Source organism: Sciurus vulgaris, assembly GCF_902686455.1.
Source record: "Sciurus vulgaris genome assembly, chromosome: 10".
Taxonomy (NCBI): Eukaryota; Metazoa; Chordata; class Mammalia; order Rodentia; family Sciuridae; genus Sciurus; species Sciurus vulgaris.
Genome location: NC_136470.1, coordinates 9,705,224 through 9,731,349, shown reverse-complemented (window position 1 = coordinate 9,731,349; position 26,126 = coordinate 9,705,224). Strand labels below are relative to the sequence as shown.

The window sequence follows — 26,126 nt, the reverse complement described above, 5'->3', positions numbered from 1 at the left end:
GAGGCTGTTGAGTACCTCACAGAAGCAAGAGAAAGCAACCTGCTTAAAGTAATGTTAGCTCTGGGGGAGGAGAGCTATCACTACAAAACTGGTTTGAAATACTGAAAACCAGGCGATGATCTCGGAAGACAGGGCCCCCTTGGCCACATGGAACTCTCCAGGGGAGGCACCCCCCATTCTCCCACAAGCTGATCAGATGTTGCCTGGGTTTGGATAGTAAAGAGGCTTTGGTTCCAATGGACCCCGCAAGAAAGCCGCATCCCCAGGAAGGCAGCTGTCCCCTCAAAGGAAGCAGAGTGGCTGGGGCCTTCTTCCTGCCTGTGCATCCCCCTTCATGCATGCTCAGAGGTTCATTATTTTGAGTTGTCTTTTCTCCCCATCTTTAAAAACAAATGTACACAGCTGGGCTCGGTGGCACACCTGTAATCCCAGCAGCAAGTTCAAAGCCAGTCTCAGCAACTTAGCGAGGCCCTGTCTCAAAACAAAAAAATAAAATAAAGGACTGGGGATGTGGCTCAGAGATTAAGCATCCCTGGGTTCAACCCCTAAACCCCAGTATGTACCAAAAGGGGACAGTTTAGTAAGACACCAACCAGAGAGCCCAGAGTTATCATTATCATATATCAACCCTGAATCATAACACATTTGGCACAGGACGGCTCTGTGAGCGGCTTGCCCAATACCTTCCCATCTGTCTCCTCAACACTGGTCAGTCCTGTCACTAATCCATCCTTGACCCAACTACAAGCTTGGGAGAGACTTCCAGTCCACCTGTGCTGAGTTCACAAACTGCCAGAAAGGCCTGGGTTTGAGTCTGAGTCCAAGCTTGTGGGTTTGGAGGAGGTGGCAGTTTTTAACCTCCGAGGTTCAGCCTTCCTTAACCACGTGAGACTGCTGTGAGCACAGAACAAGGCAGACCAAGGTCTGCCCCTGCCACATCCCAACTAGGCCAGCGGAAGCCGAAGCCTATGGGGAGATGCTCCCAGTACCCGGGGGGCACAGCGACAGCAACACTGCCTCAGTTCAGCTGGACTTGACCGTTTTCTACACCAGCCTGTGTGGCTCTAGCCTCATCTCCCAGGAAGGAGGAAGTAACGTGGCCTTCAATGTGGTTCCTCAGATTTGGTAAATCAGAGTTAAAATCTTAAAATGACTCACTCGGGTTGCCCAATGCCATCTCTCAATGGGAGGTGAGACCAAACAGGCCTTGGACCCCAGCTCTTAGAATCTGCCCTGTCCCCTGTATTAAAAGGAATACAAGAGTTCTGAAACTCGACGGTAGAAGTCAATGACCATATCTTGACTTGCATAAACAGGAGGCCATGACAAAATGGCTTCCTATTCAGTGTTAAGACCTGGTAAAATAGGAAGTTGAAATTAACCTCAGCCCTTGTTAAAACCTTAACAAACAAACAGTGGTTTGGTGGCATGGCAACCTGCCCCCTCTCCATCTGCACCCTGCTTCAGCTCATTCGAGGTGTCTATTTTGAGTGATTCTGAAGCACAACTGATTCTAGATAAACAGAGGTGCTATTCGGTATCAGTGATTTCCTGCTGACAGAGGAGCTAGCTTCAGCCTCCTGCAGAGCAGCCAGCAAGGCAGCATCCCCAGCCTCTCTATGAACCTCAGCAACCCCTGAGTCCCCAGTTACAGACATCTCTGTAAAGCAGAAAAACATTCACACAGCACCACTGAAGGGCACACTGCCCACTTCTGGGGTATTTTTCTTCCAACTACTGCTGCCATTTCAAAAAGAGATTTCTTAAAGTATCATCTTAATCTGGCTGCTCTAGGCTGACTCTGGAAATCAACCATTTTCCTCACGTTGAGAATAAAGTGAAGTCCTGGTGAGAGAGACTTGTGTATTGTCCCTGTTAACTTCTAATTTCAACAACAACAACAACGCTTAAGGGGCTACTCAGAACTCTACTTGAGTGTAACAGCAATTTCTTATAGGAAGAGAGAGAAAGAGATGGAGAGTGGAATGGAAGAAGGAGACAGAAGGAGTGGGGGAGAGAGAAAGTATAAGTAAGGGGGAAAGAGGGAGGAAAAGTAGTTCTAAAGAAAATATCTCCATCACTCATTTCTAAGATGTTCCTTCCATTTTACAAGTGAAGTATTGCATATCAAATCCATATTTTGGAGAGAAAGAACATCAGCAATATAGTTAACACATTCTTTAGAGTAGCAACCAAGCCCCTAGGGTACTCTAAAAGCGAGTCATGATTGCTTAGATGCTGCAGAAGTAACAAGTTTTTTAAAGGAACAAGAAAGGGGTGATACTTGGCACTAAGCACACAGTCCTCCGAGGAGCTCAGGATGCTGGTCCAAGGCCAGGCCTCCACCCCGGAGCCCAAGAGGGCTGCCTGCAGCGGACAGAGAACTCAATCGCCACGTTCCCATCCCCCTCATCTTTCTTTTTTCCCTGACAAAGAGGCACATCTGATGAAAAGAGAAATCAGATTATATTTGCTCCTCGCCCAAACCGTCCGAAACGAAGCAGACTCAAGGTGACAATTTCGATGGCTTCCCTACAATTGAATTTTCCATTGCCTTTAAAGATGCTTAATATTTTTCCTTCTGAAGACAAGGCAAATCCCTTTATCAGCCTAGCAGTACAAGTGGTCACTGAAACGATGAGATGAACCTTTGATCTCACACACTGAATTGGAGGATGACTTACGTTAACTTAAATGATCCTAAACACAAGATAAAATAATCTCCTTGGGAGCTTTATTTTCGTCAGGAAGAAATCACCCTCCTGCCTCGAGTTCATCTCTCAGTTCACACGCGCACCAGCTGCCCTTGCTTGCCGCATGCGCTTGCGCTGTGGGACCTTTAAAATCAGTGTGCATATTTTGAATCATCATAAATGCTTATAATGAAGCATGAGGAAACTGATTATTTCATGGGACTGCTTTCTAAATACACCTACAATGAGGTCGCAGATGAGGGACAGCTCGAACCTCAAGTTTTAGGTTTCTGTTGGTGTACGAAAGGGCTACCTACAGATAGGTCACTGGGCATCGTGTACATGATTCATCGTATGGGAAGATTTCTTTGGGAACTTTCTCCGCAAATAAAAGTCACCTCCCTCAGGAACCTCACTGCATAGCCTGGGCTTTCCATAGTGCTCGGCAGAAGATGTGGGCATGCCTTTCAAGAGCCCCACGTGTGTGAGCTCCAGAAGAGAGCGGATGGCCCAGAAACCCTAATGAACAGATGCCTCTCGTGCACCCCGCAACACAACTTTCATGCAGAAAATGCCTGGGGAAGTCGACCTCCCCAAGGAGCTGCCCTATCCCCTGCCGGTTACCCGCCCTTCTCCAGATGTGCTGTCTATCTTTTCCTTTGAATTGAACAAGCCTGCTTCTTGGAGAAGGGAATGTTACTGTGACCGTATCATATACAGCTGTGTCCTATATGGCACAGAGAAAATGTGCCATGCAGATATTTTGGATATCTGAACCGGAACGATGCAACAAGGTGGCATTGACACCGGTGTCTCTCCAGTGTAAATAAACTGTGTGAGTTATCTCATTTGGCAGAGAGGGTTTTATGTAATTATTGCATTTTACAGTATTTTTGTGATCACTGACTGGCCCCTTGAGGTGGGGGGACTTGCATTCTTAATTGGTTTGCAACTATTATGCTTGAGGTATTGGCATCCACGCATTCTTACTACTTCTTAATATTTTAAAAAGTAACACACCTTAGAAGCAAACCCGTGAATACTTTGAATTCAACGAGAACTTGAAATATCCCCACCTTCGCCTTGCTAGACACGCACGTGTAGATGTAAGTGTGTGTGTGTGTGTGTGTGCGTGTGTGTGTGATGTCTGCCATCCCTAAAGAGTAAGCAAGAAAGCAGCACAACCAAAGGTAATTCTTAAAAAGAATTCCAGATTGCACGTATGTGTACACACACACACACACACACACACAGAGTTGGCCCTCCATATCCATCAGTTCTGTATCTAAGGATTCAATCAACCATGGGTTGTAAATACTTTCTTAAAAACTTTGTACTGAACATTGGAAGTTTTTCTTGTCATAATTCCTCAAATAATACTATTACAATGACTTATTTAACAGTTACATCAGCTACTACAAGTAGTCTCGAGATAGCTTGAAGTATACAGGAAGATATGTGTAGGTGATATGCAAATATTAAGCCGTTTTATGTAAGGGACTTGAACACCCATGGAATTTGGCATCTGCATTGGGTCCCAGACCCCATCGCCCACAGATACGAGGGATGCCGTGTGCACGTGTGTGTGTGCCCACATCTCCTCTGCCACTGCGGCAGGGCTTCTCGACCTGCGCATCCTGTGGCGCTCTGGCTGGGGACTGCATTCCTAACCAGCTCCCCGTGCTGCCGCTGGCTCGGGGCTCCCTTAGAGCATCCAGGAAAAGCCGCGCTGTCTGGGTGGGTGGGAGCCGCGCCCCCCTGGTACTTACCCTGCATCTGGCTCTGAGGCTGAGGGTTAAAGGCAGTGGAGTGGTTCAAGGAGGCCCGAGGGGTGGGCGTGGGGGCTGGGTGGTGCGGGCTGACCCTCATGGCCGTGCGCCGCAGCTGCTCCAGTTCACTGAGCCGCTCAGAAAAGGACAAGCTGCCAGGCTTGGTCTGATCATCTAGTTTCTGACGATGTCCTATTGTGGGGAGTGGGTGGGGAGGGGTGGGAGACAGAGAGGGAGATGGGGAAGGAGGGAGGGAAGAGATAAGAAAATGTATTGTGGAGTTCCTAAAACTGGGCTTCTCGTCTTTCCCTTCCCCCTTCCCTCATCCCCAACGTGGACTTGCTGGACATCAGCCCCCGGGGCTGGCTGCCTCTGGGAATTCGGGGTCATTGTCCCTGTAGCAGACTGGGCCTCCTTCATCACACTGGCCACGGGTGGTCCTCCAGCCTGGGTCCTGGCCCTCACCCTGCCCTCTGCTCCCCTCAGCTGGGCAGGACATATGGAGGTGGCCCTGGAAGTGGCAGCAGGGCAGGGAGCTGTGTTACTCGCTGGCGCTCTGCCACAGCTGTGAGCTAGCCAGGAGAGGTGCCCTCCCAGCGGCACTAGGGTGCCACTCCCTACTGCAAACCCAAGGGGCCTCAGGCCTGAGCCGCAGAGGAGTGGGCCTGAGGTCAGCAGCAGGCCCCTTCCAACAGGAAGCGGGGTGTGGTGGTGAACCACAGCCCCTGGGGGTCAGATTTCCTGTAACACATAGTGCGGCGCATCCAGGGCTGTCCCTGCCCCCTCTCCCGCTCCAGGCAGGCTCCTCAGGGTCACTCTTTCTTTCCCGAAGCCCACTCTCTGGGTGCACCCCGATGAGGGAGTGGACAGGAAGGGTGACCTGCCAGCCCAGGCCCTCTGCAGCCCAGAGCAAGCAGCCAGCCAGTCTGGTGAGCTTCCCCAGGGTGGTTCAGGAATCTAAAGTGGGAGGGTGGACCCTTGCTGTCTCTGTGGACAGTAGGTGTCACTGTCACCAGGAATAGCCGGCCAAGGTGCTCACATGAGGCGTGCCAGGAGGACTGGGCCTCTGGCTTTGTCTCTTAATCTCCCAAAAAATGTCGCTAAAGGACAGATGGCAGAGCTGAGGTTCCCATGTGGAAGGTGGCCACAGTGGGCCTTGGCAATTCATTCCTCGATGGCCTCTGGCTCCCTCCTCACCCTTGAGGTGTGTCTGGATAGGGTCCTTGGCCGATTTCACAAAAAAACCTCTCATTGTCAAGCAGCCTCAAAACACCACCAGCTTGTGGCCCCAGAAAGTGCTCCTCGCCTGCCCTGTCCTGATCCTAAAGTCCCAATCCTAAAGAGAGAGACTCCCCAGCTCCACTCCCCGCAGTCCGGGGTAGGGCTGCCACCCAGAGCAGCACATCTTCTCCTGGTCCCCCATCACTACAATTATAAAATTAAATTGTATAACTCGTGTTATGGTTCCAAATCTCCGCGGCTTGCCGGTTCTTCCTGCTGCGGGGCCCCTTGGCACAGTTGACACTGTCTCAAATTCCAGACCAGAAAAAAGGCCCACTATATTGCAGTGATTTTATCATTAACAAGACCTGTTTGGCTCCAAAAGGAGGAAAAATACTTAAGCATAATATTTGTGTAGTTCAAATGCAACGCTCCTTCTTTTCATGTGTCACCCAGGCAAATCTGGACTCTGATTCAGGGCTCCAACCCACAACACTCGAGTCAAACGCAAACACCCTGAGTCACGCAGGCTCGGCCGGCTCACATGTGAGAGGCCTCTTACGGGCTGAGTATTTTAAGCACCAGTTCTGTGAACAAAAGGGGCCAGGCCCGGGAGCAACCCCATCATCCCTTTCCCTCGGAGGTACAAAAACGTCCTTTTCTAGAACATTTTATTTCTATCATGGTCCAATTCCGTGTCCCTGAATGGAGTCCTCCTAGTTCCTCCCTCCTCTTATGACAGACCCTCACTTCCTGGTCACACAAAAATCTGAAGTTTCCTTGCAGAACAACACACAATTTCAACTCAAAAACCTTTTAAAACATAATTTAGCCCTTTAAATGCTACTATAGTCTGATGCCTGGTGTGAGGAGTCAAGGAAAGAAAATGTCAGGAAACATGATTCTGGAGCGTTCTACGGCCTCAGAAAGAATGCTGGTCGGCCAGGGCTTCCAGCAGGTTCTGTCTACATTTCAACTTCACATTCCTTGGGCACCCAGTGGCATTTCTGAAGAACACGGTGTGAAGGACAATGGGTGACCCAGGGAATGAGGTGTACAGGACTGTCCCCAAAGCATGGCGTCGGGTGTGGTGGCCTCTTCAGCTAGTCTTTGAAGAAAGCCTATCGGTGCGTCGCTGCAGCAAACCTGGGGACAGGTGCCACCAAGAACACAAACAGGGGTAAGTCATCTCCAGCAGCCACTGCGACCCCACACTGCAGAAGACTGTGATTTTTATTAGTCCTCTTATTACCCTATGCTTAAAAAAAGTTTTAACATGTGAACCATTTCTGTACCCGCTGATACCTGCCAAAATCATAGTCATTTACAGAGATTAACTGATGGCTGTCTGCTTTAGCAGGAATGTTCAGGCATAACTCTCAGAGAAAACAATTCTTCACTCTAAGCTATTCCCTAAGCCCCGAGACTCTCGGAGCTGAGTTTAATGCCAGAGGATTGGAGAAGAGCTCATTCCACATTCTCCCCACGTGTGTTCTGGGAGTAGGGAGGAGCGCGCTGCCTCTGGAGGGAACTTGACCCCCAGGCTCACAACAGCACCAGGGAGATGCAGCGCAGGGCATCGGGAAAGGAACAGAATCATCACGTCCAAGGTGTGGTCCAGATGCATTCAGGAGCTAGAGCCCAGGAACACCCAATTCTTCTTTTCCGAAACCACCAGGCTTTGTGTGCCAAATAGCAATATTTTGCATGAAATATAGGAGCTTCCGATATACACTTTCAGATGGGGGAAAATGGATGCTTTATGCCTTCAGTTTCCTGTACTTGTGTGCTATTAAAACATCAATTTGCCCCCTGAATTTTAAATAGAGGAGTATGGAAAATGTTCACTATGAAATTCACTTTTCTGCTTCCTCACTGAGGGTAGGACTTCGGAGAGCAACAGGGAATTCAACACAGGATCAACTCCTGGAAGAATTACGATACAGCCCCGAACATATGCATGTTGGCAACCTGCCTTTTGAGCATGTTGAAAATCAGGCGTGAATGTTTATGGGGTGCTGCTTGAAACCGTGGCTACCCCAAGACTTCACACTGGGCTATCTCCCTGAATCTTAAACAAAGTTGAAAAGGATCCTAAATTCCTTCATCACCATTTTTACATTTATGGAGAAAAAGTACTTGATTGGAATTTTATTATATATGCAGAGTCACAAAAAGAACGAAAAATACAATAAAAATAAATGAATGCCATTTGCTAAATGTTTTACTTCATTACAAAAACATTCCTGTAGTTTCCTGGGATGGCTGCCCATTAGGGTATTGCTAAGTGTTACAATATTTTATGACAGATAATGAGACAAGCTTTATTTTTCTCCCGTAAAAACTAGACTGAGTGGGCACACATGTCTCATTGATAACTGAAGGGGCTTTTTCAACACGCCATTGTGATCTGTGGTGGTAAGTGAAATATTGTGTATGATCTTCTATCAGGGAAAACTGATATGACTGAATTGCTCCCTTTCTTGGAAAAGTTAGGCTAGAGTGGATAAGGCATTTCCGGGCAGTCAATAACTTGTTAGTCCATGTTTCTGACATGGGCTTACAGCTTTCTTGAGTCAACAGAAAAACTAGGAAGGTGTGTACTCAAATCATCGGCGTGATGAGCAGCTGAGGAAAATCTAGTGAAAGGATAACACTAAAGAGAGCCCCGTGTGTGCATGCGTGTGTGTACAAACTGTGGTTCTCCTGAAAGGATAGCTGGACTTCATGCTCTTACTTTTCAAAGGACACCTGCTTTTCAATAGATGTTTGCTAATCAACCTGACACTGACTACATGGGTCTAGATAGAAAAAGGTGGGATTTTTCCTTTCTTGGACTTACTTCGGGAGAAGAAACTGATCCATATGGAGACAGCTCACCTTTCCTGTGCAACAGCCTAACCTCTAGGCTTCAGGGCCATTGGGATTTCAAGTGACAGTACTGAATGTGAATGTAATCCCTCCTCACAACCTCTTGCAGGTGTGAAGTTATCCAGCCTCCTTCCAGCTCATGTAATGTTGGGAAACATTGTCCAATACTATAGATTATTTACATAGTACACATACAATACGTAATGCAACAAAAAGCATGTAGTTGGGTAAAATATGTGAATACATTACAACGTCCTGTATATTACATATCCTAAAGTCTATCACAAGTGCATGTTTACAGTACAATGTTCTATAAATGTAGACAGCCTCAACTCTCATATTGTGAAACCAATAGAACAGCATGCTTTGTAGTGGTTGTTGGGCAAAACTGGAGAAGGGCCAAGAAATCCTATTTTTTAAGTGATATGCGGGAAGCAAAGTTCAGAGAGGTTGTGCCCTTTAACCTATCTCACACAGCCAGTTAGAGGAAGAGCACAGGTCTAAAACACATGCCCCTCAGCAGCCCAACCCACACTCACTCACACTCAGTGCTCCTAGAAACAGAAGTTTTTGTAGACCCAAATAATGAGTTGCACACAGTGCTACCCAGTTCCAGTTCTAGAAGACAGGAGTGCGGGCACTTCACCTTCCGTATTCTGTACCTGCACAATCTCACTTGTGTGCCGGTTGGTGTGTAGAATCAGGGTCTATGGTGGCAGTGTGGTGGCAGGCTTGAAGTAGGCATTGCAGTACCTGGAGGTTCCGGCTTGTGGATCTGGAGTAGGGGGGCCTGAGAATTTGCATTTCTAGTAAGATCCCAGGTGCTACCATCACAGCCGCCAAGGGCGACACTAGGAGCATGTGCTGGTGGGGGGGGGGGGGGGGTCTCCGATGGTGAGCGCTTCCTGTGGGCACCACTACTGCCCTTTGCTGACCAGTGTGCTAGGAAATAAAATACCAAACAGCCATCTCTCAGTACCCTCGGGAGAATGGTTCCAGGACCCCTGTGGATACCAAATCCACAGACACTCAAATCGCTTATATAAGTGGCCAAGTGTTTGCGATAACTATGCACATCCTCCTGTGTACTTTAAATAATCTCTGGACTATTTATAATACCGAGTACAACGTCAGTGTCATGTAAATAACTGTTATACTATATTGATTAGGGAATAAAGACAACAAAATTGTCTTTACCTGTTCAGTACAGGTGCAATATTTGTTCATATTTTCAATTAGTGGTTGGTGGAATCAGCGGATTGCAGAAGCCTCCAATGCAGAGGGCCAACTGTCTATTCCCACTGTGTTCAGACTAAGTGTCCAGGGCACTGAGCAATGGCCTCATTTGGTGATAGCTATTTGGCAGTCCTTTCCTTTATTTTAGTTTTTTATTTCTATGTTTTTGATGTATACAGAGCAGCTGGAAGTCCTCTTCCCTTCTGGGTAGGTGGTACCTAACTAACTGTCCACTCCCAGCATAACTGGACAGGTTCTCCGGGAGCCCAGGTATGACAATCAGATGACCTGTAAGGTGAGCCTGGATCCTCGAGTCGGAAGTTACCTCTGCCTCACCACCACCTGGGGGAGAACTCTGGGGAACGGCAGGAGGGGGTCACATGGAAACTTGTCCCACTCTAGAAACGCAGCCTAAGACCCGAAGCACCCTGAGGATCAGGGTGCTAATGCAGGTTGCCGTAATCCTTCTCCCCTCCGGAGAAGAGACTCGGCACCAGGAGACGTCACCGCCAGTCTGGCACTCACACTAAATCTGCATTTCCTCCAAACTTTGCTGTGGACGAGAGCAAGTCTCTTCATCACACGGACTCCTTATCTGGAAGCCTGGAATTAAAGGACTAAGATGGATTACTTTGAGGGGCTCTAAAAGCATCCCTAGCAATTACTTCTGCTGTGATTATCCACTCAACCGGTTCTCGCTGGACGACTCTAAGCACCGTCTTTCTTGAACGACTTAAGATGACCTTGCTTACAACTTTCAGAATCTCCTTTTTGTCTCTTTCAGGTAGATGCCTGGCCTTTGGGAGCCAGTCAAGATGGTCTTCAAAGCTTCCCCTGAGTGCCCGCCAGGGCTTTCTCTCTGGGATTCCTCCTGGCGGCCCTGCCTTCCTGAATGCCTGGCCCACAGCTAGGCACAGGGTGACCTACGCACTTGTTTTTCCTCCCTGCTCTTCTATCAGTGGCTTATCACTCAGTGGCCATTCGGCTGTTAGTGACTTGGAAGTCCCTCTGCTCGGAGGTCCTCTGCTCCCTGCCCTCAAGCCTCCGCTGAGCCTTTCCTGTCTCCCTAACTGAGCAGGACATTCTGTCCTCCTGCCCCTGCCCCCTCTGCCCCTTTGTCGCCCCACAGCTGAGTCCAGAGGGAATGAGATGGTAAACGCGACCTAAAACATGCTCGGAACTTGTTGGGGCTGCAGCTGGCCAGAAAGAAGCCACTCTGCTGAATGGTGACCCAGGCTCCCTCTTCCCCGCTTCCTAGTGGACTAGAAGACAATGGAGCCCACACCTCCTGGCAGTGGCAGGGGAATTTAAGTCCCCTGTCAGCTGCAGGTTCTGGGCAGGGCTTCTGTCCTCCCTTCGCAGCCTCTTCCTACCTTCTAGAGGCGGATAAGTCACACCAAGTCACGGGAGAAGTCTGCCAGATACAACCTCTTCTTAGGTACCACGGACATTTTCTACTGACCCGAGGGGCCTAGAGACACGTCTTACTCCAGGAGAATCAGCACGGGGCATGGTGGTGCTGTCTGCGAGGAGCTTTTGCTCTCTTGCAGGGGACATCACAAGCCAGGGTCTGGAGTCCACCTGTGCACAGTGCCCCTGATTCCTGGGCCCAGAACACTCTTCTCTCAGACACCTGTGGCCCTGGTCCCCTCCCTCGGACTCTTCCCCGAAGGCCATCTTCTCAAGGGATCCCTGGGCACCCTAAGCGGCTGACTCTCCCCACCCAGCCCTTTGGCTTTGGTTCCCTCTGAGCACTTAATGTCACTAACGGTGTCTGTGTCCACCAGACCATAAGGGCCCTAAAGACAGGGATGGTGATGTTCCTAGTGCCTAAAAACACCTGGCGCATGCAGGCCCACAAATGCTGACCGAGCACCTGAAGCAGCAAATGGGTGCTCATGTCCTTCACGATTGGCATGGCCAATTGTCTCCACCGACACCTCACACATGACCCACCATTTAGCTCCATTACATACACACACACATACATAATCATGATCCTTATATCACACATACACTGCACACACACACACACATAAAAAATACAAACATGCACACACATACAGGTCACATGCATCTACACCTACACACATCAATGCATATACATGGACTCATCACTCATAGCATCTACTTCTATCCATATGTAATACAACACAAATCACACACCTACACAATACACACATCTAAACATCACACAGGCACATACATACACACATCACATGCAAACACATACACATAGCACATGCGTACACACATCATATACTCATTTCACATACACACACAAAGCATCCCATGATTGCCTTCAAGACCCGACTTACATAACAGCTCAGGTGAAGCATACCAAGACAGGTGGGGGAGTCACCACAAATCAGGAGGCAGAGGTCACCAAAGCCAAAGCAAGATCAAGAACTAGCAGCTTCGGGGCAAAGGTCACACAGGATCTGATCCTGCCTACCTCTCTAGATCACACTTCCAAGACTCGGGGACAAAAACACAATGCACACTTGGTTCTTGACTTCAAGGTTCAGAGACAGGCTGTGGAGTCTATAGCCACCCAGGGACTTGTGGAGACCTGGGCCTCCAGAGGCAGACTCGGCCTTCTTCTGTCTGTCTGGTGACTAAGGAGGTAATAGCAGCTTAGGGTGGAGCACTGCCTGGTGCTTCTGCTTTTGACCACAGGTGGCCCTCGGCGGGGGTGGAGAGGCAGCATCCTGGGGAGGGGGGTGCGGAGAGCTCAGGAACCCAAGATTCTCCATTCTCCACCGCCCTAACCACAGCATCACCAGCCTTCCTCAAGGCATGTCTCAAGGACCCCCCTTATCATGTAATTAAAAAGTAACCCGTGAGGTGGCTGCCAGAATGGCCCCCGTCCTAGGACACAGGGAGGTGGCCTCAGAGGGTGCGTTTGGGCTGCAGGGCAGGGTGGGGTTAGCAGGTGAAGAGCGGCTCCTGCAAGGTGCCTGGAGTTCCTGCCTGGCTGTGGAGTGCCGGCCGTCAGCAGGCCAAGCCAAGCGCGGGTGGACAGGAGGCCTTGGGAGGAAACAACTGCCCAGGCCTGCCAACTCGCCGTGCGTCAGAGTGTTTCCTGGCCGCCATTCTCTGCCCAGGCCTTCTCCCCTCCTGCAGGGTCTTGTCCCCCTCCTGTGTACACAGCAGGGTGCTGAGCAGGTTTGGAAAGGACCAAGGTGAACTTTCCAGACCCCTTTCAGGGCTGAGCAGTGCCCGGTACGAGCTGCGGGATGCACAAGGGAGTGAAGGAAGGAACGCTCTTCCAGTGGCCTCGGAGTGCTCCAGGGGCTGTGGGTGCAGGACGCACTCCCCTCTGTGCTTGTAAGAGAGGGGCGAGGAAAGTCCCTCCTACCTCTCAGAGCTCTGCCCACGCAGCCCCAGGGCCTTTCCCAGCAGCTGGGGGGGCGGCCACGGGACACCTGATTCTCCCCCTCCCTCATGTCATAAATGCCAACTGAAGTTCTAGACTGGCCGAGGGCCTCGCAGGGACGGCCGACAGGCCCTGGCTGGCACCAAGGCCTAACTAGCCAGAAAGCCACAGTTACGAGTTGTTTTTATAGACGATTAGTCCTGCCGCCCACGTCCACGGGAAAGGCTTTCAGGCTGTTTGGGAGACGACAGTCCCACTCAGGCCTCAGGCAGCCTTTTCTTCAGGGCTGTCTGCCGAGACCTGGGGGCAGGGGACAGGAGAGGCCATGGGAGTCTCGGCTACCACTCACTTGAGCAGGCCAGTGGCTATTTGCCTGGACTCCCAAAGGGCCACAGCATGGTAAGGAAAATGGTCCCACTGTCTGCCAGGTGGAGCTAGGAGGGAAAGTTCTATTTATTCCAAGACACAAGTGCCCCCATTCGCCCTGGTGACCACATCTGAGTCAGTCGTGGCACTGGGCGGGTGACTTCCCTAGCAAACCCCAGCAATTCTCCCTTCCAAATCCTTTTCCAAGATCTGAAAGCTGCAGACCCTGCCCCTGGCCTATTGTTACCCCGAGACTCTGCCCAAGGAGGCTCCCCACTCCCTCTGCTCGGTCGGCAGTAGGAAAACCCTTGCCTTTTGACAAATGTTTTGAACTTTCCTGTCAGCTCCCTCCAGTCACTCTTCTGTGTGACCACGCTGGTGTGTCAACACAGAATCCGCTCCAGAGGGCTCCATGAAGGGCTGCAGATCACGCTGTCTTTCCTCAGTCTGAGGGGCCCCGCCCCCGGCCTTCTGTCTTTCTCTTCCCCACCCCCAACTTTTAATTTTCTTCTTTCTTTTTTTTTTTTTTTTTTTTAACCACTTCTGCTTCCTTCATATTTTTTTCTTCTTCTGCAGCTGCAGCCTAGAGATATAGTAAAGCTACTGTATAGGATTTTGAAAGGAGGGCCGCTGAGAGCTTTCCAAGCTCCATACAAGCCGGTTATTCTCTGGCTTGTTTTCTTTGGCTTCAGGTTAGCAGCACAGAATGAGTCAAACAGTATTAACTTTCAATAGGGAAGTGGTGTGGTCAACCAGAGCTGTTTGCGGCTAGATTGTGAAGATAGGTAGGGCAGGTAATGAAGAACAGCCCATAATACTGCGCGGAGAAGCAGAGAGGCAGCCTCGCTCAGAAACACTCCAACAATTAAGTCAACAGAACTCACACCATCTTTTTCAGTTGGCTGAGGAATTCACACCAAGGTCTGTGGCCGGCCAAGCCGAGTTGGGGCTGGGACAATTGAGCACTTTGTAGGTTTAAGGATGTCTTTTTTTTTTTTTTTTTTCCTTTTAATGTTGCCAAAGTCATGGGAAATCCAGTTAGGAAGAGTTCCCCGACTTACGGCATGTCACTCTTCCTGGACCTTTGTTCACCTCTTTCCCTAGCTTGGGGGGTGCGCCGATGTGTTCCCCCTCCTCCCTCCCTCCACCTGCCCCTGCTCCACCCTCTGGTCACGATCTCAGACTCCCAGTTTGGCGCTCGGACCACAGCGGGTCATGGCTCTCCTTCTGGAAGGTGGAAGATGATGCTTTGAAGATAATTGCTCCTACAGACATCGAAACATACTTTTAGGAAGTGATAAGAACCTTGAAAATCACTAAGTCCCCTCCCTCTCCTTCTGCAGATGAAGACACTGAGGTTCTAAGAGGAGATGGGACAGCAGAGCTTCCTGGAGGAGGCGGGACCAGAATCCAGGACTGGGCTCTCTTGGGCAGCTCCCTTGCCCAGGGCTCAGGATTCCTTCTAGAGTTCAGCTGAGCTCCAAGAACAGCCCAGCCCTCAAGACCCAAATTTCAGTACTTTCAGTTCCTTTCCCCTGCACTACACACCTATTTATTTTGAGGTTGGCTGAATCTGCCAGGGAATAGAATGGATCTCTCTGATCCTGGGAGTGACCAGCATGTCAGCAAATGAACAGAACAGCAACCTGGCCTCTGGAGTCCTGGAGGACTCTCACCTCCAAGCAGTTGCAGTTTTTAAAATTGGCACCAAGTCTCCGGGGTGTAGTATTTCACCACCCTGAAAGCTAACCCAGACATCTCAGGCAAGCACCATGTATAAAAAGCCAGGGGGGACACAAGGGTGAAGGCCCAAGGACCAGCAAGTGCCCTGAGGGCTCACCTATTTCCCTACTGTTCACTTTATTTGAGTGTTTCATAGAAAGTACATGGAATAATAAGAGTTGTAGTAAAAAATCATATTTGGTTTTGTCAAAGAAACATATATTCAGATAAAACTCAACTCTCAATTGTTTGTCAAGTTTCCTTCCTCTGTTCCTCACATTTTTAAAGAGTATACAGATGTAGGCCAAGGAAATTGGCAAAAGGTAAACCTTCTGAAAAGTGTAGATTCATAGTGATGGATTTTTTCCCCTGTAACTTTATTCTCATCAGTCCTGAAAGATAAGACAACATCTATCTTTAAGAAACTAATAATCATCATATTTAAGATCCCTAAGATTTTTGTATAAAACATGCAGAATGGTAATGATAGCTTTATATTATTATTTTTCTAGTAGCTTGCTATTATCTATTTGAAAGATTATTTGAACCACACTTTGACATGTAGTATTTCAATTCCTACAAAATAACCTATGCAGTGGACAGAGTTTATATCGTTATTTTCATCTTACAGACAGACAGACACACACACACACACACACACACACACACACACATACACATTTCAGAAGCTTCACCGAGGGATGGCAGGAAACTTCTAGATGCTAGGACCTTGGCAGGGGACATGGGAACATAGGTGCTTACTGTCCAGCTAAGAAATGGAGCTGGTCGTGCTCATGCATGCCTATAATTCAAGTGAAGTTGAGGCAAGAGGATTTTAAGTTCAAGGTTGGTCCGGGCAACTTAGTGAGACCTTGTCTCAATAAAAAATAAAAAAGGCTGAGGGTGTGACTCAGTAGTGGAGCATCCCTGGGTTCAATCCCCCATACAGGAAAAAAAATGGAATTACAATTTGATAAGAACTTTTCATTGGAAAAGATCACCTCTCTTCCCCTATAGCAGAATGACGTGGTCACCACAGTTGTGCTTCAGAAATGAGGAATGAATTTGTGAAAATCAGCCCAGGGCTTCAGTATTGGGAGTTTCCAATAGGCAGAGTGAAAGGAAAAAGAAAAAAGCCCTTATTATACTATATCCCAAGGGCCCAATTTGTGGGGATTTTTTTCTCTCTTAAATAACTTGGCAAAACTTTGGGCCCTGCTTGGGCAGGATTCCATTTGGTTCCCCTGGTAAGGACTGGGGGACCAGGGAAAAAGGAGCTGCCTGTGTCCCTGGCATGTGCTTTACTGATGACAGTTAAAATTCAAGGGGGCATATCTGTGCCCAGCACTGGGACACGTCCTTCTATGTATTAATTCATTTAATCTGCACACGAATTCCCAAGGTAGGAATCCCATCTTCCTGGGACAATGCGGAGGTCAGTTTAGTTACGAAGGAGAAGCAAGATGGCAGCCAGCTCTGGACCCTGGCCCTCAGCTTCTGCAGGTTTAGGTGGCCCCTCAGTTTCTCATTTAATTCTCACATTTCCTCAAGGCAGGTATCAGGAAGTCCATTCTACAGATGAAGAAACTGAGATGTGCAGCCAGTAAGCAGCAGGGATCAGACCTGAGAGCCACATCTTTGGGTTCTGATCTCCTCTCTCCCTGAAGCTTTGCAGGGTTCACTTCTGAGATGTTGGGCTTTGCCCTGAGAGTCTTGTCAGGCAAGAGCGAAAGATGTCACTCCTTAGCTCTTGAACACAAATGAATTAAAAATACCATAAAACCACTCAAAGGTAAGTGAAAATAGGAGATGCCAGGAACAAATCCAAAAAGGATCATAAATTTATACAGTGCTTAAGAACTGACTGACTTCAAATGTTTACTTTTTATCTCAAATGACCAGAAGATGACTTATAAGCCATGGTGAACAAAAACAAAAGCAAAAATCAAGCAAGCACATAAAATATCAAATGTTTGCCAGTTCAGTATAGGAACGTACACTGGAAGATTTCGATAACAGTAAGGGCTTTAGTCAATACTTGCTTTAATGGAACCTGAGTATACGTAAGTCATGGAAGCACCAAATTAATGCATCGCCATTAACTGGCTTTATAGGGGTCTAGGGAGTTGGCAGATTAATTCCATTGTGTTACTTTAAAAAAGGCAAACAGAAAAGAATGATGCTTTGGGTACTGAAGTCTCTTTCTTTCTTTGTACCTTGGCTTTCACCTATGGAAGTAGGTCTAGGATATTTGCTATAGACTGGAGTGAATGTTCCCAGTGATACCACATAGTTTACGTGTAGAAATTGATGAAAATCATACTATGACAAGGAATTTCCTGTCCAACTAGATGTGTCTTTCTATGTGTCTGATAAGTCAGTTCCAACACACACTTGTAGATCACAAGTGACGTATCCCTTCCATAATGCCAACATTTCAAACTTTCATGGCTAAAAGCAAGTCTCCGAAAGAATGTTTTTTGTTTTTTGCTTTATTTGGTACTATTTATTTGAACCCAGGGGCACTTAACCACTAGGTTCCATCCTCAGCTCTTTTTATTCTCACTAAGTTGCTGAGGCTGGCTTTGAGCTTGAGATCTTCCTGCCTCAGTCTCCAGAGTCACTGCGATTATAGGTGCTCACCACTGAGTCCAGCCAAAGAATGGTTTTTAAAGGAAGAGCACATGGAAAGAAGAGGGGAACTCAAAAGTTGCAAATTAGCCCAGATGAACTTAAATGCAGATCCAAGGCGAGGGCGTAGGTTTACCTGATTTAAGTGAAACTTCTGGAATGTGTATGTGGTGTAGTAGTAGAGAGTTAAGAGACCCGGTGGACTGGCTTCTTACTAATGTCTTTCCTAGCTACCTGACTTCTAAGAAAACACACAAGCCTTGGGGAAGATGATAATATTTTCAAAATGAAAAATGCAAAGTGTCTAGGGGATAAAACAAATTCAAATCCATCTAAAGGCAGAGAAGCAGACACATTATGATCCGCTATGATGCCATGACTGCCAATCACAATCCATCAGCAAGCTGTGGCTCCACCTGCCCCAATGGGAGATGCCTGCACAGCGACGGAGCCTGACAGAGGCACGGGCAGGAGATGCAGCTACTCCTCAGGGGACTGCAGCACCGTGCATCGGTGTAGGAACCCAAAGGGCGGCTAGAGATCCCGGGCACTGCGGGAGACAGGCCGCACTGGCCTCGCATGGTCGCCCCTCCACACCTGTGAGTGAGGCATCTGTGGATTCAACCAATTTGCAATTGAAAGTATTTGGGGGGAAAAATCACATCTGTACTGAACACGTGCAGACTCTTTTTTTCTTGCCATTATTCCCTAAGCAATACAGCATAACAGCACTGACACTGGAGACATTATAATAATCTGGAGATGACTGAAGCAGACCAGGAGAATGTGAGAAGGTTCTATGCAAACACTAGGCCATTTATACCAGGAACTCCAGCATCCTGGGATTTTGGCATCTATGGTGGGTCCTGGAATCCATCTCCAGAGGACACCGAGGGATGACTCCACCAGAATCCTGCCTTCTGGCACAGCAGTGTGGAAGACTTCTCTAGCTGTATCATGTGCATATTGAAAAGGACCCACATGTCTGATCTCAACTACCAACTTCTGATGCTACTCAGACATGATTTTTTCCCCTGAATTCTTCACAAAGTGCCACATCTGGGGACAAGTCAATTTTACTCATTAGGGATTTAGGAATAGTACCCAGAGAGTTTCAAGGGCCCACACTTATGCCAGAAAAGAAATTTTACTGAGTCTAAATATGAAACAAAAACTAAAACAAAAAAAATCAAAACGTATAAATGTGTAATTCAATGCCAAAAAATGCAATACTGTGGCAACTTCAGGCATTTTTAAATTTAGGATTCATAGATATTTTGTTTGTTTGTTTGTTTAGAGTTTTCTCATTTCCAAAAGGATTCCAAGACTAAACACAAATAATAGCTGACCTCTTCTGAACACTTATGGCGTGCCAGACAGGGCTCTAGGCAGCCCACAGAGGCTGTGGCTTGGGTTTCTCAGCCCGGTGACCTTAACAGGCCACTGTCCCTGTTAGACAGAGGCTCGGCTGGACCAGATCTGACCCAGGAACTGGCACCCCCAGAGTCAGCCAGTGTGAACAAGAGAATCTCAACCCCTGGCCATAGTCCCTTGTTGGTGGCAGAGAAATCAGGGCCACAGGAAAGTAAATGAGTGACTCCTGGCCAGAAAATTTCAAAAAGAAATCACAAAGCCCTTTGAAAACATGTAGAGCAAAAAGCGAGACCTAATGTACAACGTGGGTGCGTGTGGGTTTGCCTGACGTGACACAGGATGCCAGGGAGGGACCCTGGAAGGGCCCAGTTTGTGGGAATCCAGGACTATTTTGTTGACAATATTGTGTTACCCCTTTTGAGAACTAATTTAGAGATTATCTCGTCCCATTTTGCCTGGTTCGACCCAAGAGGAAAACGAGGACTAAAGTACTTAAGATAATTGCCCAAGTTCACACCCACAGGTCTGGTGGCGCCAATGTGAAAACCCAGGTCCCCAAGTTCAGCATCCAGAAATATTTTTAAACATTTTAAGATTAAAGAACGGAAGCCTAAATGTAGACAGGGTTTTTTTTTTTTTTTTCCTTTCCTTTTTCTTTTAGCACATCAAAATGAATTCTAACATGCACTGCAATGTGTTAGTTTAGATCTCAATTCACTGGCATGGCATTCAAAATAGTGATATAGTTTCACAATGATCTGGATGGAAAGAATGGAAAGAGGTATTCACAGCCATGGCTTATGTTCCATTTCACATTTCCTTCCTCCTTGCTCTCTGTCTGCATTGTAGACTGAGAAGGCACCTAGTCCATTTCTTTGGGTTCTTCCTGGGACCTGAAAGGAACTGTTTTTCTTCCTTTTCCTAACAAAACAATTGTCACCTAAAACAATCTTGGTGTCTTCTGTATAAGACAATCCTGGGGGGCAGAAGCAGGTTTCCTTCTGGGTCCTCTCACAGACCATTTGCCCCAGGGGCCCTCTTAGACCTCCAGGGGAATTCAAGGGTCAGGAAATCTTGCTGCATATAAAACTTTTTGGTCTAATTTGATACTACCAAAAGAACAAGCAGGAAGAGATTCTAAAGTTCAATGGAAACACTTAGGTGTGATTATTATTAAGCCTTAAAAACTGCGTTTGCTAAGTCTTCAGGTAGTTGGGGAGCTTAGCACTGCGGAAGCTGAAGTACCAGGGTGAAGGTCCCCCAGGAGCCCTCAGAGTGGGGGGGAGGGATGTGAGCAGGTCCAGGACCTTCCTCCTTGGGGACCCTTGGTCCCTCTCCTACTTCATATTTGGGAGGTAGGGAAGGAAGAACTATTTTCTTTTTCCTTGGTGGATCAAGATTTAATCTAGAAAGAACTGATGTCCAAATCCAAGAGACAAGGGAGCTAGCAGACCACCCATTCCCACCCAGGAGACCTGCGGTAGCACCACCTGGCTGCCTGTGCAGAGATAAACTGGCAACTGCAATCCTGAGATGGCAGACTGTGAACCCATCTGACATTTCAATAACCAGCTGGAAGCAAAGAGCGGCGACTGTTTCCCTGTCCTGCAGGCTGCAAGCGCGCACTCGGGCCTTCCACCAAACCCTGCGCTGAAGGAGAAGCGGACTCAGAAGGCTGCCCCGCTGGTCACGGGCCTCATCCCATTCTTTATGCGTGCCCACTGCAGGGGCCATGCTGGGCACTGCTCCTGGGTTAGGTCTCCACCAACGTGGGTCCCCAAGCAGAGCTAGGCGACGTGCAGAATCGACTCCCAGCACATGTGACCGTGGTGACAGCATCCGTGTGTTAGGAGCTCCTCGGGGTGCACTTCACTCCAGCCCCGCCTGGAGGAAGACACCAGTTCCCTCCCTACAGAGCAACAACTGCAGAGTGACAAGGCTCTGCATGGGCGAAGGAAACCTCGTGAGAACCAGGCCTGCGCCGGCCAACTCGAATAGAAAGCACAGGTACGAGCACAGGAAGCTCCCAAGCTTCAGCACAGTCCTCGGAACAGACGAGGGCCTCTGTGGCTCCCAGAGTCTGCACTGCTTGGTTTCATTTCTGGCTTCCTCGATGGGTAACCTCAGCAAGGTCCTCAATTTCTTTCTGTTTTAATTTCCTTTCCTATTCTTTCAAAGATCATGTACATTAATATGCATGGAGCACTTTGAACAGTGTTAGGCAAGTAATTAACACTGTCTCATACTAGCTGTTACTATTATGGATTTTATTTTTAAGAGAAAATAACATTTTGAAGGAGTCCTGTATGTCACCCAATCAAAAGAACAATCTGTAAACATGCTCACCCTCCAGGTTTCTGACTACCATGATTTTAAGTATTAAGTCCATCACCACCTAAGTTCACAGCACACTGTCATCTCTGAAGATCCTGGGTCACAGGTAAGGCATATGAGATTGGACATAGATAATACGTTTTCTATTTTCTTTTCAAGCTGTAGAGAAAATTATGTGCACAACATCGACTCAGTAAAGTACTTTAAAAAGTCCCTGGACCATGAGGGCTAAGCCCTTCAGTTGACCTATTTTAACGATAACTCTCTAACAAAAGATGAATCCACAAGACTGACGCTCAGGAAAGTTCTCCAAAGTTTCAGGGAATGGCTCTGCCTTGCTAGCTGTCACTGTGACTCTCAAGAGCTCCAGCAGAGCACAGTCACTGTTAAGGTCTCCTTTACCCCAGGGCGTGGGTTGCCCCAGGAATGGCCGGCATTTGCTTCTGGACCTCTTGGAGTCTTAATCATGTTTCTCAGTGTTCCAGATACAACAGATATCTGACCAGAGAAGGGATGGCTGCCCAGACCACACCACCAGGGTGGCCCCCACGGGCCCCAGGGCGCCCAACCTCCCCCCAGTCAAACATCTCCACCATCATGCCGAGCCGCACCATGCATTCAGATGATCTCATGAAACACCTGCAGAGAAAGTCCTTGGGTACCTCACATAAACTCAGATCCCCAAAACTGCAGACACTGGCCCAGGGAGCTGAAGCTTTTCCACTGGATCCCCAGAAACAGGAAAACTACATACAATTACTCTTCGACATCCTTTTCCTTGCAAAACCCTTTGCTGTACCTTTGGTGCTTAAGCTACCTTTCAATTCAGTAATGAGCCACCAACTGAAAACATCTCTCACTGCTGCTCCTAAGAACCCGGCTCAGCAGAGGGTACTAGCAGATGGTGCTTTCTCTCCACAAAAATCCAGTTTTTCAACAATTACTGATTTCTTTATTGTTCTGAGAGGTGGGGAGAAAATCCCACGGAATGTGGGGAAAGCACACTTTGGACTGACTCAGTGGCAGACCAGTGACTGTGAAAGAGCAAGTCACCACGTGAAATGGAAGCCACTTCTAATTTTCTTAGGAATACGTTTGTGTGGCGTCACCACTGAAAACCACGCAACAGGGAGGGCAACCCCCAGTTATCCAGCGGCGTGCCCGACAGACTGACCGTGGCCCTTCTCCATGCTGCAGCCTGGACTCGGTTACCTGGACGGCGCGCGGGCCAGGGTAGCTTTCCCTCTGGTCTTTTGCACAAACCCTGCAAACTGGAGGCTCCACGGCTGCTAGGCGGCGCGACCGTCTGCCTTCCTAGACCATCTCGGGGCTGGGATCCATTGAGAACTCAAGTCAGCCACCTGCTCAGTTCAAGGCGGAGGGTGACCAGGGCCAGGAGTGCTCATAAGATGATGTGCAGGACGGTCCTGGGATGGGGAATGGACAGGTGGACCCACGGCTAAGAGTCCAGGGTTGGTATTAGGGCTCCTATTCTAACGCCAGCCTCCGCGCCTCCTTTCAGGCCGAGGCCAGTCACAGCGTCTCTCTGGGGTTGCTTGCCCTCGTCTTCGAGTATTTAGCCTGCTGGCTCCCTGAAGTCCCCTCTAACTCCCCAGAGTCTGTGATTTCAAGAAACGAGAACTTTGCCGCACTCTTCAACCAGAATGGCACAGAATTCCAAGGCAGCGTCCTGGAGGAGACCGGGTGGTCTCCGTAATCCCGAGACCTGACGCCAGCTCGGGCCCTGAGGCTCATGCCCTCCCACTACAGTCAAAGCCCCTGGGCATGGAACGCCACTGAAGCGGCAGCCCCCAGCCGGAGTCAAGACGCTCACCCAGGAAGGACAGGACGGCTCCAGAACCAGCAGACTGCTGCTCGGGCTGCACAGCACAAAGATGAAAGTCGGCATTTCCCAGGTCGCCCTGGGAGCCTGTTTGCGTTTGGCTTTTTAAATAGAAGTCTCTTGTGAAACATGAGATTGTCTACCTGGGGCTAAAACACCTCTTTATATCATACTTATCCTTATTGCCACCCATTTAATTTTTCCCTAGACCCCAAATTCCATTTGGCAGGAACGACGGTGCACAAATCGGTGCCTCTCTGGAGCAGATCTCTTCTGCCTGTTCAAAGGGCCCCTTCTCCTACACCGTTCTGAAGTCATAAAACAGCAGGGGCTGTGTAAGCTGCACGCACCAGAGGCCCATCGCAATCATGGAGATGTATTTTCCCCTTCTGACTGCCAATTCTTAAAAGTCAGAGCAGAAAACTATTTGTTTTCTGAAGTTGAACAACTTCTCAGGTCTTGGATGTTACAGGAAATGCTGGCAGGGGGGTAAAAGCAGTCTTTTGAGGCACGAGAGAGTAACGGACAGAGAGGGCACATCAGGGGTTCCCTGGTGTAAGCTGCCTTCTCGGCCAGGCCAGCCTCTGAGAGTCCACAGCCTCCTGAACGGCCTCCCCTGAGTCCACTCATCACAGCTTCCTCCAGTCTCACAAAGTCCCACACCTTGCTTGACACAGGCCTGATTCCTCTGTGGTCCTCCAGGGACAGCCAGGCCCTTTGATGTTGTCACATATAACACAGGGTCCCCTTAGCCTTCAGCTAGCCACTCCTACTCTGGAAACCCAGGATGTGGGCACGGTGGTTCCTGAATTGTGTGATAATGGCATGGCGCTGCGTCTTTGGTCTGCTGTTTACATATACAGAGGAATTGGGGTGTTGTCCTGGGCAAGGCCAGACGGCCTCTATGGGCTTGAGGAGAAAGGCTGAGAGGACCCTCAGGGAAACAGGTCAAGAAGTGGAGGGAGCCAGTGAGCACGGTGAGTGGGGGTGAGCAGATCTGCTGGTGGAGCTGGGGCTGCCAGGCTGGGCTGCCGCTCTCTGCAGGCTCCACCCACTCAGGGGCATCGGGGAAGTGGAGGTGGGGAGGGGAGCGGTCTGCAGGGCTGGAGGTGTGCAGGGGTTGGAGGAAAGGCTGCCGCAAGCTGCAGGGACCCTGAACTGCCTGAAGGGTCACCGCAGGGCTCTGCAGGGCTGGTGTGGAGAAGCCACAGGGGTCACTCGTACTTCCTGGGCTCATTCTCTGCACCAGGACCACATTTCAGTGGCTCTGATGAAGACACTCTCCTTATTATCCCCGTTTTGCAGAAGAGGAAACAGGTTCAGGGAGGCCCTGAAACTTGCTGAAGGCCAAACAGCTTAACTGGCCGGCCCCAGAGCCCAAACTCAACCATTCTGCTTAACCCCTGGCCTCCTGCGTCTCAGCTTCTGGGGACAGTAGGAAGCCCCACTTCTCAATAGTCCAAACTCTGAGAAGAGGACGTCGATGTCCTGTCAGGGACCTGGTGTGGCTCAAGACGTGCAGGGGCCGGGCCAGGGCTCCAGGCAGCCCACAGACAGGGACCCGTAGCCTCGTCTCAGGTCCTGGGTGGGGTGTGGCTCTGGAAGGGAGTATTACTCTTGTGTTTACTCAAAGATAGTCATTAAGTCACTGTGAAGAAATCTCTTCTGCAGACTAAACAACCCCACTCCTTTTTTAAAAGCTTTCCTCACATGAGCTATTTTTTGGTACCATCTTCTATATTTACTGGTCTCCCCAGGCACTCTTCTACCCTCCCGTTCTCTATTTTAAACAATCCTGTAGTAAGATTTTGATCCACGCCAGAGAAAGAAAAGGTTCATTTTCATAGTTTTCATCTCTGGCTTTAACAAATTAATGAAAGCTGGTATCGACGGGGATCAGCCCCTTGTGGTCCACTTTGACTCTCAGGTCTTCTGTGGTCCATCCTGTGCCCGACCAATCTTCTAGTCACTGTTTGTTTCTGATAACACTGAACTTCACTTACTGTTGAAGGACACGTCCTTAGTCTCATATAGCCCTACAATGGTTCCAACATGCCACTTGAGTTAGCTTAATTTCCTTTTGACCTCTAAGAGCATGATTCAAAAAGAGCCCCGTGCCCAGAGCCAACCGTCAATGATGAGGTTGAAACGCCTCTTCCCTGCAGGGGCCTGCGATCTCCCTGGGTGGGGGGAAGGAAGCCACAGGCTGTGAGGCACGGTGGGGTCCTGAGTGCACCAGGCCGGAAAGCACAGCGACCCCGAGGGGGCCCACTTACTTCGGGGTTCCCGGGGTCCATCCACTGTGATTTTGATGGCTCTGTGGTAGGTGGCTACTTGCGGTGGGTTTGTGAACACGGTGATGGTCAGAGTGAAGCTCTTCCCTGTTGGGACACAAAACAGAAAGAGGAGAATGAAGGGGTGGCCCCCATATGTCTGTGGGGTGAGTGATCACTCGTTAGTGCTCCCCAGCCCTTGAGCTGGAGAGGCGTGGGCTTCAGGCTGGGCGAGGGTCCTGGCCCCCGGGTCTGCTTTGTGGCATCTGGGGTGGATGCGCACCTCTGGCCACAGTCCAGGTGCAGCCACATGCCTTTCCTCCAGTCACCAATCAGCAATTCAGGCTTTACCTTCTTCCCAATCAAAACTCTAGGGAACCCAGAGTTGGACAGGCAGCTCTCTGTCGCTGTCCC

At 49.0% G+C, this 26,126-nt stretch overlaps 1 protein-coding gene across 5 annotated transcripts in view; it reads right to left on the bottom strand.

Annotated features, from left to right (window-relative positions):
* RUNX1 (RUNX family transcription factor 1) overlaps nucleotides 1-26,126 on the bottom strand; it is a 229,279-nt gene that overhangs the window by 35,407 nt on the left and 167,746 nt on the right. For 3 of the 5 annotated variants that reach the window (XM_079154937.1, XM_079154938.1, XM_079154939.1), the window contains 2 exons: nucleotides 25,716-25,820; nucleotides 4,463-4,654 (listed from right to left, as the gene is read on the bottom strand). In XM_079154937.1, the coding sequence (XP_079011063.1) occupies nucleotides 4,463-4,654; nucleotides 25,716-25,820 (297 nt within the window). The remainder of the gene's footprint in view (nucleotides 1-4,462; nucleotides 4,655-25,715; nucleotides 25,821-26,126) is intronic. The other 2 variants (XM_079154940.1, XM_079154941.1) reach the window with 1 other exon arrangement.